Source organism: Tyto alba, unplaced genomic scaffold (assembly GCF_018691265.1).
Source record: "Tyto alba isolate M040663 unplaced genomic scaffold, T.alba_DEE_v4.0 Super-Scaffold_17, whole genome shotgun sequence".
In the NCBI taxonomy this organism is placed as follows: domain Eukaryota; kingdom Metazoa; phylum Chordata; class Aves; order Strigiformes; family Tytonidae; genus Tyto; species Tyto alba.
Genome location: NW_024881279.1, coordinates 11,740,472 through 11,754,611, shown reverse-complemented (window position 1 = coordinate 11,754,611; position 14,140 = coordinate 11,740,472). Strand labels below are relative to the sequence as shown.

At 36.1% G+C, this 14,140-nt stretch overlaps 1 protein-coding gene across 4 annotated transcripts in view; it reads left to right on the top strand.

Moving 5' to 3' along the window:
• Positions 1-14,140, top strand: part of SFXN1 (sideroflexin 1) — a 40,321-nt gene that overhangs the window by 17,429 nt on the left and 8,752 nt on the right. For 3 of the 4 annotated variants that reach the window (XM_033005666.2, XM_042790349.1, XM_033005679.2), the window contains exons 2-6: positions 7,216-7,390; positions 8,023-8,193; positions 10,812-10,910; positions 11,943-12,018; positions 13,092-13,177. In XM_033005666.2, coding sequence (XP_032861557.1) covers positions 7,216-7,390; positions 8,023-8,193; positions 10,812-10,910; positions 11,943-12,018; positions 13,092-13,177 — 607 coding nt within the window. Of the gene's footprint in view, positions 1-1,695; positions 1,791-1,912; positions 2,020-7,215; positions 7,391-8,022; positions 8,194-10,811; positions 10,911-11,942; positions 12,019-13,091; positions 13,178-14,140 lie in introns of all 4 variants that reach the window. The other variant, XM_042790348.1, reaches the window with a different exon arrangement.

Genomic DNA, 14,140 nt, shown 5'->3' with positions numbered 1-14,140 from the left:
TTTATTTTAATTTGATTTAACTCAAATGTCCTTTATTTTTTCTTTACACAATTCTATTATGGATATATGGATATTGAGAACCTAAATCTTGGGCACACTTAATATATATGGAGAATTATATCACAGAGGGTAGTGGAGTTACACCCTTGACAAAGTATTGTAGTTAAAATAATAATTAAATCTTAAATAGTTTTATTACAGTGTTTTTGTTATTGAGTATTTGAATGCACTGTGCAAATAGCAACACCCATCTAAAATTGTATCTGAAAGTTAAGGTGACAGCTATGTAAAATACTGTTGCAGCAACTTCAGTTGAGGGTGTTGTACCTATTCCTTGCAGTTTTACAGTCTCACTCTTTAAATAGAACATACAGTTTTAAAAAGCCATACAATTTATGATGATGACTGCATGGCTGTTGGATAATATATTGATGAAACCATTTTTGTGCAGTCACCATTTTTACTTTGTAATCCCTTCAAAGGGATCCCTTCAAAGTACAAAGGCATTTTACTGGCTTATGTTTTGCTTTATGGGATTTATTTCCCTTTTCAGCATTTACTAATAAGGGCCTGGTAAGTCACGAGTAGCATCATGCAGTCTCTTTAATACAAGAAGTGCGGCTTTTATTCTAAAAATATTTTGCCAGAAAACTTGTAAGTTTTCAAGACAGAAATTCACTGGTTCCCTTAGACAGGCACCACTGTAGCAGGTCTATGACTCAGAGTCCCGAGACTGGCAAACTGAACAACTTTTTTTACTTCACTTCAAGTTTTATGTGTCTCCAAATTATTTTATTCCAGTGTCTGAACTTTTTATGCTCCCTTCTAGGCATGACGTCTGTTCCTTCTCCGTAGGCATTGGTGGTCTGTCCCTGCCCACAGTCTGTATGATTTTTATTTTAAATTTATTTAGAACGGTATTGTTCCTACATATATTCTTAAAGTGCAAGTCAGTTATGTCAGTCACATCATTCAGAAGGAAATTTTTTTGTGTACGTAAATAGCTGTCACCTAAAGTTTTGGCCCCTTTTTGCATGAGATCTAATCTTTTCCAGGGTGAACACCTGTCCCATCCCCCCATCCTATGCAGTATTGGAGGCTACATACTATCCTTTATCTTTATTAAGATTATTAATATTAAAGTCAATGTTTTCTGTTGCTATCTTTCTAAACAGACATAATGATTTCAAGCATGATCTTTTGTTGTAGCACATGCCAAGGGTTCTCCATTAACGTATGTTTTCCATTTTCTTGCTAGGTTGCTTTTTGCTGCTGCAGCACTAACCCTTCTTTGGTAGATTTACAAGGAGAAGGAGAGACCAAAGCATATGCTGACAAGTTTCTGCTAGCTTAGTCTGGCTAGCATGGGTAACAGCAGTGAGAAAGGCATGGAAAAGGAGTGGTTGTGTGTTGTCTTTGGTGTGCTTTTGCTCAGCTAGCTTGTGGTACGGGTCACCTTGTCTACTCTCTTCCCTTGACTACTTAGATCGTGTTAGCTCTTTCTACCATCATACCTTTTTTTTTGCTATGTAGACACACAAGGACTTGGAGTTTTTCCAGTTTACAGCAAGTTAGGTCTCTCTTGCACCTATTTTCTTGGTCCATAATATAGACTTCCAATCTCTTGACTCTGGTAAGCCAAAACATTTAAAATTATCTATGCTTTATGTTTCTTGTTCATTGTCTTCCCTGCAGATTTAAGGCTAGGCTTCAAGATTTTCATTATGCTTCACTCCTCTGCATCTGCAGATCCTGAACTTGAGCAAAATGGTAACGCATGGTGGTTGCAGGTTAGTCTGTTGAAGGAGAATGGGAGTGCAGACCTTTTGTGCTCCCAGACCACCTACTGTGCCAGTTCAACACACTAATCCAGGAGACTGAGTTGGCTTCTCTTTTCTTTCTACTGCATTAGTTTTCTGCTAGGGTGCTAGGTTATATCAGCACCCATGGTTCAAGGAGCATCAGAGCGGACACAGAGTAGATCAAGTGGACAGAGGATAAAGATAGGACATGAAGGTGGTAAGTCTGATATTTTCCCTAGATCCACCTTCGCTGGGGTGGTCTAAGTGAGAATGGAGTGAAACAATCCTGAATTGAACCATCTGCAGTGAAGGTAGATCTTTATTGTTTAGATTTCTTATTACTAAAGGACTTGGTTTTGTGAACAGTGATACCATAAGTTTATAAACACTATTCACAGACAACCCAATAGTATATATGCTAATCAGAGTGAAAAGAATTAAAAGAGCTTCTATTTATGGACTGCTTTATTAAGCATTCATTAAACAGCTTGAAACAGATTAACATAAGTATCCTAAGCAGTTCTTATTCTTAATGAAACTGATAATTTAATTGTAAAAATATTTAAACTTGAACTATGCTACAAATAATATACCAATAGGGAAGGATTCATAGAACGACTTACCAACTCTAATGTACAGGTTTGATTTTATTTTTTTTAAGTGGAAAAGAATTTTTTAATAAATGAGTTCACCCTGCTTTCATAGGGTAGTTTTGCAAAACCAGCAGTTACCTTTTTAGAACAGAAGATGGTCTGGTTTTCCACAGTGTATCACTGTTCGTGGGTGGGTGTTTTTAATGGTATAGTACTAAGAAAGGGAAAAGAAATCTAAGGACCATCTTCTATTCAGACACCCTGCATTAGAATTCTGTTCTCCAAATCTGTCCTGAGTCTTTTTTTCATTTCCATGATCAGTGTTCATTCTGGAACATGCCTGGTGAGAAATGTGTCCCATGAAAATAATACTACTAATCCACAGGTGTCTTCTTGCTGTGGTGTTTGAAACTGTTTCATAACTGTGTAAATACTTATAGCAAATTACAACACGGAATAGAAAGGCAAGAATACTCAAATGGAAGAGAGGGATGAATTATCTGCTTCTTACCCAGCACCTTTACATCTCTCTTCATTACTTTTGTGAAATAATAACTTGTGTCTTGCCATATCAGCAGTACTTAGAGCACAGGTCAGAAGTTTAAGGTTCTGCTGTCATTTGTGACTTGACCTATGGTCTTGAGTCAAGTTATGTTATTTGTTTGTTTCTTTTACCTGTGTGTGGGGAGAAGGATGCTCCTTAACAGTGCTAAAAAGCTGGTAACACCTCTAAATGTCATTGGCATAAACTGCAAAAAAGAAGTGTTAGATTTTACTAGTCTAATGTCAGTTATTTATAATTCTGATACAAATGCCCTCATGCTTCAAGATTAATTTAGTAAATGATACATTGCTACAGCATCTTATTTTCTTGATGTTTGTAAGATTTATTGTTTCACTGTAGGGAAATCCTGTCTCAGCATATAGTAAAGACCTTAATAAAAGCTGCCATACAATAATGAACTTAACAGTGAGGGAAATGGGAGTGGAAGGAGGGGGAAAAGATTTGTTTCCCCTACTGTATCATGTTTATTAGCCTTCTAGTATCCTGGGAAGCCTTAGGACCTTTCCTAACTTGGTGGTGAAACTTTTAAGATCTGAGGGTAGTTGAATCACGACTGTATTTACTTCAAGTTGGAGCAGCAGTGCTGATGCTCCTTGTATACTTGCTTTATACTTACTTATTTGAGTTAATGACTGCAAATTTTAATGCACAAACAGGCCTTTGGAACAATAGTTTTTCTTAAGGTCTCTTGTACCGAAGAAAAACTGAAAGCCACGAGGGAAAAATGGCATAGTGAAAGAGCAAGAAAGTGTATTTAGTAGGTCAGATCTAATATTAAATAAATTTATCAATGTTCATTTTAATCACTGAAACACACACTTGGCTGCTATTTCTATGTAGTAGTGGATCAATGTTTTTTAAATATTCATAACATTCACTAAAGACAATCATCATATTCTTCTGTTGCAACTCACAGTGCTATTTTAACAAATTAAAATTATGCAATAACTTACTGCAGCAAGTAGCTCATATTCCATGTAGTATACACCTGATGGGAAAGAAGACAAAAATTATAACTACCTGCTCTCTAAATTTTCCGGACATCAGGAGAAACTCAGAGCTGTACTGGCAAAGCAGAGGTGTTTGCCTTCAATAAACAATTACTTGATAAACAGCTGTTTGCTGTTTTGCTGTAGGAGTCTTCATTGTACCCAGGGGTTCAGAGCTGCTGGTTGGGGTCAGGGCCCAGTGAACAGAGCTTTTTAACTCTTGAGGAATGGGTGAATCCAGCTCTGTGTGCTCAGTTCTCAGTAAGGTCGACACTGGTCATAAGAAGGTCTTCATTTGTTAGCAGAAAATGGATTTATTTCATCATTTGTTCTGGTTTCACATAGCCATACAGGAGGACTGCACTGGATGGAGAGAGGTATAGAAAACCCCGGTCTTGTGATTTCAGATGGTCACATGTTTTTAACATTACCGTTTTCTGGGGATGCTTTGGTATATTTTCCTTTATCCAACTATTCAAAATGATTTATGCTTTTGTCAAACAGCTGGGGGGGTGTTAATTATTGCAATAAAAGCTGTGAGAGCTTAGACTGATTTGGGAGTCTTTGAAACAACCTTGAACATGATGACTTGGAATAGAAACTGGGAATTTTAAACTTGTCTGGACTTGAGCATTTAAGAGCTTAATACACGTTATCAGGAAAAAACAAAAGCAATTCTACTGGGGTCCTACCTGCAGCCTGTGCCCTCAGTTCATGATTATCCAGAATTCAACAATATTTGTAGAAACACGGCTTGGTTTTACACAATTGCTCTCTACAGTGCAAAGGCAAACAGCTCTGCTTTGCCAGTACAGCTCTGAGTTTCTCCTGATGTCAGGAAAATTTAGAGAGCAGGTAGTTATAATTTTTGTGTGATTTTTAACCAAATTGATTTAGCTTGTGTAGAATTCAATAATAAGATCTGTTCTATAGAAATGGAGATTATTTGTTCAAGGAAAAGCTTGAGTCTGGTTGAAAGCAGAGATGTTTCGTATTTTATGCTTTTCTTTTTTCACTGTTCTATCAGAAATAATATAAGCTAAACATAAAAATTATACATAAACATCCCAAAAGCTTTAGGTTTTTAATAAAAACTGAGTATTTAACTTAAATAAACTTTAATTATCAGTAAATGTACTAGAAGAAGGATGTTTTTATTGTGGCACCAAATTAGGATTTTCTAATCATTTTTAACACTTACTTAGTAATACTAGTTGAGATAGGACATTTTCATTATTCAGCTGTTAATCATGCTGTGATTGTGAAGGGCAACCCTTCGTTATTATTTATTTAATCCATTCTGCGTTATCAAAGTTTGGTGCACTAGCAGTAGGTTACTTTGCTTTCTTCATTACCACAAGTGGGACTTGGCCTCAAATACTCAGCAGTGCTGAGTAGAATGTACTTGCCAAATCCTCTTTAAACATTGCTTATCTTCACATATAATGCAGTGACTCTGAATTTTTGCAACCTTATCTTTACAGCTTTATAATCATGTCTGGTGCTCAGTGTTATCATGCCTATGCATACAGTTTCTATTGAGTTCATGAGCAAGTGCGACATTGAGAACTTGTGCCATCTGAATGTCATCGGTGGTTCTTCCTGGCAGATCATATATTAGAAAATCAAATACTTCCCTTACTGGTTGTATGGTACACCATAAAATAGTATGTGTCCGCTAGGTTTTCATTGTCATTAAATCACAGTAATAATAACCACAGAAGTCATAAATAAGTCATGCTTGTGCTATTACATAAGCATAAAAATGCGAAGTCTGGGTAAATGCAGGGAAGACAGTCTTTTCTCTGAATAATTCCCACTCTAAGAGCAATTCTGAATGATAAGTGGTTCAAGGCACAATAATTTTATACAGTCCTCAACTGCTTAAAAAGTTGATTTCATGGTTCCTGAGAGAGTTGTTGCAAAGGTGTATAATAGTTTGGTGTTGGGTTTTTTTGCTAGAAATACTAATCTGTAGTGTCTTCTAAATATTTATTAGTTTCTTCTTCCTTCCTGTTGCTTAGAGCTGCCTATTTAGGACTGGTTATGATAGATGGGAAGACTTAAGCCTTTATCTCTGTAGAAGTTTACTTTTCCAAAGATCAAATCAATCAAAACGTTTCAGACAACTTCATGGTGGTCTTGAGTTAAAATAAAAATACTACTCAGCGGCAGATTACACCATAAGTATCAGTTGTCCTTATAATGGTGATGTTTTTCCTATTAAAACAGATAAAATTATATGTGATATCATCTGTATTTTTAGAGATCAAATTTACTTCAGCCATTTGAACTACAGGCATTATATGGAGGATGGTGGTTGGTTGTTTTTTTCACTAGCTATTGAATATGTTGCAGAAATTCTTCTTAAAGTTCCTTTAGCTTGTGCTATGCAGGGACTGTCGTTTCAATAGATGAAAGACTGAAGTAAACTTAGTCATCCTGAAGTAATTTTTAATTTTCTGGGCTTTAGGCCGATAAATGCACAACTATGTTAGTTCAGTGCCCTTCACTGTAGTTCTTTAACCATCTTTGAAGTATCATTAGGAGATCTGATCATGTGTTCATAATGTGGCAAATTGTTGCATTATGTAATCTTTGTTTTGTTAAAACATGGATTTAGAGAGACAACATTTATTAAAATGAATTATTGGGTTTGTGTTCCTAATTTTTGTTTTGTTTTGCTATGCCAGAGAAGTTAACTGGATTTTATTAATAAAATATTTTATTAAATATTTCTTCTGTCATGACACTTTGTGACAGCTCTTCAAGCACATCTTGAAATACTGAATTTCTCCTTCACTTTAAGACACTATTTTCAGCAAACACTAATTCATCACTGAAATAAAGCACACTTCTGATTAGTATATTGTTATATATTAATAAATTTATATACTTCTTTGCATCTGCCTCATTCTCAGATATCTGTACATGTATATGATGTAACTCTACCTCATAATCAGATACTCATACTCTTGCAAAGATGTAATGTATAAATGTCTTGGGGAAACAGGCACAGAAACATGACTGTAGACATCTAAGTTCTTGCTTTTTTACTTCTGTCAGTACCAAACTAATTAAAACCCAAGATGATAATATATCATCTGCTTTCTGGATACATACTTGCCCCTTTAAACCTCAGTTCTGCAAGTTGTTTGGTGTTTGTTCTGGTTTTTTAAGCATAACCACCTTTCATCTTGCAAGTTATAGATACGTTATGAAATAAGTGGAATTCTGAGTTGCAAATTTTCACATTTTCTTCACAGAGTTTTTGAAAATGTCAGCAGATATACCATTAAATATTAACATCAAGGAGCCTCGATGGGATCAAAGCACTTTTGTTGGACGAGCCAGTCACTTCTTCACTGTAACAGACCCCCGGAATATTTTGCTATCTGATGCCCAACTAGAAAATGCAAGAAAAATTGTGCATGATTACAGGTATGGCATTGATAACTTGTACTGCTGGCCCAAAGGATTCCATGTCAATGATAAGTACATGGTTGTATATTTAAAAGGAAATATTTAACACACTGTATTCATTGTACCACTCTTTATTCTTATTTCAGAGCTTGAACCACTTTTTTTTAAAAACAGATTTGCTAATTAACGGGGAAAATATGTCATCTGAGAACCCCTATTAAGTATTCTGAAATACAAAAGTGTCTAATTCTGAAAATAGTTAGTATGACAAAAGAGTTTAAAACTTCATCTTATCTGTTATATTGTTTGGAGCAAGTAGTTTTTTAAATACTGATAAAGTAAATTTTCGAAGTTTAATGCTAATGACTCAGAGATTTTACCTCTAAAACCTAGTACAGGTTTGAGTAAATAGAAATTTGGTGCTGGATATATTGATTCAGCCAACATAACCACCGCTGTGAGTTTTGATTCTTTTTACTTCACCAGTCCATTTAAAAGCTGAGGATCTACAAGCTAACTATGAGGCTAGATTAACTTAGTATGGACATCCCAAAATCCTCTGATGCCACATTTGTCACTGGAGTTTGCACCATTTTATAAAAGCTGTGCTTTTTGCTGTTGTCTTGTTTTGTTTTTTAACTTGTCCCAAGGCAAGGTATCGTGGCACCTGGCTTGACAGAAGATGACTTGTGGAGAGCAAAATATATCTATGATTCAGCCTTTCACCCAGACACTGGTGAAAAGATGGTCTTGATTGGCCGAATGTCAGCTCAGGTACCCATGAACATGACTATCACAGGTTGTATGATGACCTTTTATAGGTAAGTGATGTCTATATAACACATAAAGCATTTGCCTACAAATTAGATAAGTGAAAATCATTGTTATTGTCAAAAGAGCATTTTAGATTTATGATAAATATTTTAAAATGTAAAATTTTGCTTCCTTTTCTCTCTCTGCATTCCCTCACGCTGATTAATGGTTTCCTCTAGAAGTAGTTGTGAGATAAGCCCTTAGCCCCTCTCTTTCACCATCTCACTTTTCCTCAAACTGGGAAAGTTGAATGTTCCAAAATCCCTTCCATGTGGGAGAGTTATGTGGAAGACAAAGAGGAGGAGATACATGGGAATTTCTACCTTAGAGATCTGGCATGTAGGATGCTCTGTCTGCCAAATGAGTACTCATTATGCTTTGGTCCATAAGTCATCGAGTTTCTTCAACTCCTGTTTGATTCTTCTATTTCCTCAATAGTTCTTGAATCACCAATACAGTGAAGTCCACCAAAGAAGCCAGGATCATCTGTTAGCAGACTCCGTGTTAGAAATATTTTTGTGACACAATGCTTTGTTAGCAAGAGCTGGTGGGAGGTTCAGTGGAAATAACAAGGTTTTTTGATGCTAAGATTTTACAGATTCTTGGCTCGCACTCCAGAAAGGCACAACTGCTTTGAATGATGCATATATGTGTGTGTGTTTTTAAAAAACAGTCAAGAATATGAATAAAACAATCAGTACAGCTGCCCATTCACAAGCACTGCTTCCTGTTAACTGCTTATTCTATTATGCACGTTTTGTTATTATCTGTAATACTTAAAATAGCTATATACCATTTCTTCGCATTATCAGTAGTTGCTCAGATTCAAAACTAGGTGATTTATTAGCCTGGAAGACATCGGTTTCTTTGGAAAAAACCCTCAGCAGTACAAACAGGATCGTGTAGAAGTCCTTGGATGATGCAGTGTAGCATCCATCTTTCTGCATGTCACTGATTATTGCTGGCCACTGGAAGAAGTAAATTCCTCATTACACCTGTGAGGGCTCTTGGGTGTGCAGTAAGGCAATATGAGTCATGCCTAAACTTTATAGTAGGCTTAACATCCTCTACACAACAGTAGTGAGGAAACAGGAAGGATGAGACAGGAAAAGAGTTGTATATGCACAGGAACAAAAGAAGAACAACAGCAGTAGTGATGGAAACCCGGGGGAATAAGAATATACTTTAAGATCTCCTGAATTTTTCAACCTTTTGCAATTTAAAGAAATAACATATCTTCCCATTTCAGAACCAAAGCCTCATGGTAGATGCACACCTTCTATTCTAGCATCTCCTCTTTGGCTTCCTGCCTATTACAGAATAATTGGTATAACTACTGCTTCTTCTTTAGCACTCAATTTCCATATCAGCCCTCCAGTGAGAACCACAATCCTGTTACCATTACTGTGTTATTAAATAATTTAATTAAGTATAAGCTTTAAATTTTTATGAAAAGTTATTTTAATGACCAGGAAATAGTTTTCAGTAGCAGCTGTTACTTTTGGTGGCCTGGTTCCCCTCACAAATTCTGGTGGAGCAGAATCTTCAGTGGTGTTGCCACTGGGGGCAGAGTTTGTGGTCTGATTATGCAAAAACCCACTTTTTTCCCTAGTATACTCTAATAGCATCCAGCCATTTGTCGGTCAGGAACTTCCTAAACAGAGATAGCGTTTTATTTAATGGCCCTTAGTAGATTTCTTTTTCATAAGTCTGTCCCATTGTTTAGATATACTACTGGTTTGAGGGCAAAAGCATTCATCCTGCCACAAGACAGCCCCAAACATTGTGAAACAAATTGACTGTCACTTTTGTTACTTGTCAGTATAACCATTTGCAAAATGGTTATATCTGCAGTTTAACAGGGACCACATTAGTTTCTTAAATGGGGACTCTGCAACTTTTACAGAATATATTTTTTTCACTGCCCCCCACCCATGCTCACAAGTAAGCACTTTTGTCCTAAGACATCTGCGTACAAGCACTGACGTAGTTTATGAGAATTCCTTGGAGCTCTTATTCTTTTTTCTGATGACTGGTCACCTAGTTCATGCTGTACCTGTACTTCTTAAACATGCAGATATTTTAATGAAAATAGTTTTTCATTTTGGAGTTAAGTGTCTTTTAATCTGGCTCTACATGCAACTGAATACTTTAATGTCACAGAGTTTTATTATAACAATTGCATCATATTAGCCTTTTGAAGACTGAGAGGATAAATCCTGTCTCATAAAATTCACCTCTCAGTCACTTACAGAGCTTCCAAAGAGAACCAGCGGACTGCAAAGGAATAACCCTTGAAAATTATTCTAGAAATTAGAGCATTTCATATTTCTCTGTGTGTTTTTTATAGAGAGGTTTGCTATAATACTTTTGTTATTGCAACAAATTGTTGTCCCACGTGAACCCTGCTATTTAATTACAGTGCTTTTAAATTATATTCTTAGAAGTAGTAGTACTTAAATTGTCAATCCAGTATCTTATTGACTGTATTGTTTCATTCAGATAAACAAGTATCTCTGCATTATTGTTGCTTGCACTGGCTTTTCTGGATTTGCCATCATTTTTCTGTGCTGCTGATTTAACTGTGTGTTTAATAAAAATAATGATAATTGTTTCTTTTTTCAAGAACAACACCAGCAGTGGTTTTCTGGCAGTGGATTAACCAGTCCTTCAATGCTATAGTAAATTACACAAACAGGAGCGGTGATGCCCCTATTACTGTCAGGTCAGACACTGAACCACGTACTTCCAATGTGTTTAGAAGTTGCTGTCTGATGTACTGGAACATGTTTGGTCTTTAAAGTTTGTGATAGAGGAATAAGTTTATTCATCTATGCTGATGAGAAGTCTGAGAACGATAGAGGCAAGAAATCCATTTCTGCCCTTAAGATAAGCCTAAACACCTTGATCATAAGCCCTTAACGGCGTAGGATTTAATAGGAGTCTGGGTGCATTGCTCATCAACCATTTGAAAGTTTGGTGTTACACCGGGATATTTCTAAGTTGATATTTTGTGTGGACCTTCAGCTGTTTCTGTACCATCTTCTCAGTGCCCTACAGTATAGCACACACCACACTATGTGCTTATTTACAAAAAGAGTATGCTTCAAGGAACTGGTCTGTGCAGTACTTGTTTCTTCTTGAAGGCAAAGAGTGAGACTAAATAGATGCCGAAAGCTAGAAATCATGAATAGGAGACTGGAACTGCAGTGCTTGACTTTCTGGTTTTGAGGCTGACTTGCTTATAGATACCCAGGAGAAAGCAGTGGATTTGAGATTATACAGACACCTCCTAGCTGGGAAGTATGTAAAGTATGTTTTAGGGCAGACTGGGTTGGATTTGGGTGTTTGCAGCATAGCTAGTCTATATGTATGAGTTTTGGTATAGCTGATTTCAATTACTTTTGTAAACATGGCCTTAGAAATACAAACTGATTGTATTAGTTTAAGCAATTGGGAAATTAAATATAGAATTAAATCCTTCAAGGTGTTCATTCAGACACATACAAAAATGCTGAACAGATAGCAATGCAGAACGAGCAGAATTTGATTCAATGTTAAGATGTTGCTTGCATGGGATTTTTATTGCTAGTGAAAGGTGTTTCATTTAGTGAATCTTCCATCCGCATCTTATTGCAGTATCACAGAAATGTTTACTTCTTTTGCAGGGGTGTAAATACATGTGTAAAACGCAATTATTTTTAAAAGTGACATAAAGGTAGTTGTGCATGTGCAAACATTTTTATTTTTGTTGTAGCCAGCTGGGAACAGCCTATGTTTCTGCTACCACGGGTGCTGTTGCAACAGCTTTAGGACTTAATGCACTAACAAAGGTATTGCTGATATTTTTTTCCATTCTTAACTAGACTTTGGTGTTCTAGGAGATGCTAACAGCTCATTTCTCCTGTGTATCTGTGTCACATTGTGCACAGCTCCCAGTATGGAGTTGTAATAGCCTCTGACAGCTCCCTTCTTTAGATCCCAACCTTATTTTTGCCCCATACAGATGGTTTTATATGTATTTCAAACATCCTGTCCTTCTTATATGTATATCAAACAGCTGTATGTCTTATTAATACAAAGTGTATCTAATAAGGTTCCTTTTGCAATTTCTTTTTTACATGTCAAAGTGTTTAATAGCATTTGAAAGTTAATTGGAATGGATATGTAATTACAACAATGTGGACTCATTATCCCATAAACTATATAGGTGTGTTTTTAAGGTGCAGTATCACTTCTGCAAATGTGGATACCTACTCTAGACTGGCTGAGGAACTTGTAAGGAGGTGCCACTCTTAAATACAGAAAAATTAAATTCTTTAAACAAATGCACAACACAATCAAAAAAAAAAGGTCCTTTACCAAAAAAAAAAAAAAAGCGTTTAAGTGTTTTGTACTCCTCTGCTTATGCTTTAATGTATTAGGAATGGTATAACATTGAAGAGTTGCTTGAAAGACTGTTCTAAACAGAGTAATTAAGATTATGCAAGACATTGACTAGATGAATAGCCTCTATAGTCAGTGTCTTTAGATGCAAAGCAGCTGGTATGGATGTTGCTGGCTGTGACCTTGCCAGCAGAGACAGTAAAGGTCTACTTAGTGTTGCTCTTGGGCTGACAGGCATGCTCAGAAACTGACATTTCTCTGCAGTGATGCTACTAAATTAAGATTGGTTTTGCCAGTCTCCTGCCACTGCTCGCTCTGAGAGAAGTGCTTATGACTTATGTCTTGTTTGTTGTTTTACCTCTGCCCCACCACTGAGTTTTCATTGGACTTTAATTTAAAGGAAATAAGTTTGGTGTATCATTAGCACATGAAGCATTTTAATATGATCTTTGGGAAAGAAAATCATTATGTAATTTTTTTTTTCTTTTTTTTTTTTTTCTTTTCCTTTTCTCTTTTACAGCATGTCTCACCTCTTATAGGACGGTTTGTTCCTTTTGCTGCTGTTGCTGCTGCTAACTGCATTAATATTCCACTAATGAGACAAAGGTAGGAAAAAGAACAAAGATCACTTTTTCTACAGTAAAAGATGTTATTGAGTTTTTTGTCCAGCGAGTTACTAAATAAAGCACATTATATATCCTTAGCTTGTTTCAGAACCTTGCAAAAACTTCATGAGTGATCTTGTTTTGATTGATTGTGATAGATATAAAATAGAACATTCTCTTCAGATAAATATCCATAGAGTTCTTCAGTCTTAGATCTCAGAAACCAGGTACTGGTCCTTCAAAACTTGGTCACATGGACCCTTTAATACAGATTCCACTTTGGAAAAATACAGTCATTTCCAAAATGGTGCTTCAAATCCCACATGCAGAAGTTAGTCATAGAAGTCAGGCTGTGCAGTTCCCTTTAATCATAAAAATATGCCCTTTCTCAGAAGCAAAATTTCATATGTATTCTGATTTGACTAGGACTAAGAATAGAAGTGGGGGAAAACAAATTAAAAGCATCCTCTCATAAACACAAGGTTATGGGCAGAAAAGCAAATATTTAAGGTTTGTATTTACAATTAAATTCAATCCATGGTAGTATGTTATCTCTTATGAAAGATGAGAAGAATAAAGGCAGTATATCTGCCTCAGTATATCTCAGTATATCTGCCCTTTTGTCTGCTTCTCACTCCCCAAGAAGTTCTCCCCAATATGTGAGTTTAACACCTAACCCTGCACATGAGCAAAAGATCTAATAGAGAATAGTATAGTTACAGAAATGTAGTTTGTTTTGTGCATCCTTCTGTACTTTCAAATATGTTCTTAGCGGTTGAAATGGAAACAAAGACTAAAAGGCCAGAGGGGAATTTTCACAAAGATTTCTATTTTAGTTCACTGAAACTAATCTTCTTGTATTCCCTGCTTGTCAGAAAGGACAGACTACTTCCAGAGCAGTCCAGAAAATTCCACTTTTCTGAACTGATGTTTGAAGGAACCTCTCCTTTCTGTGGACTACAGA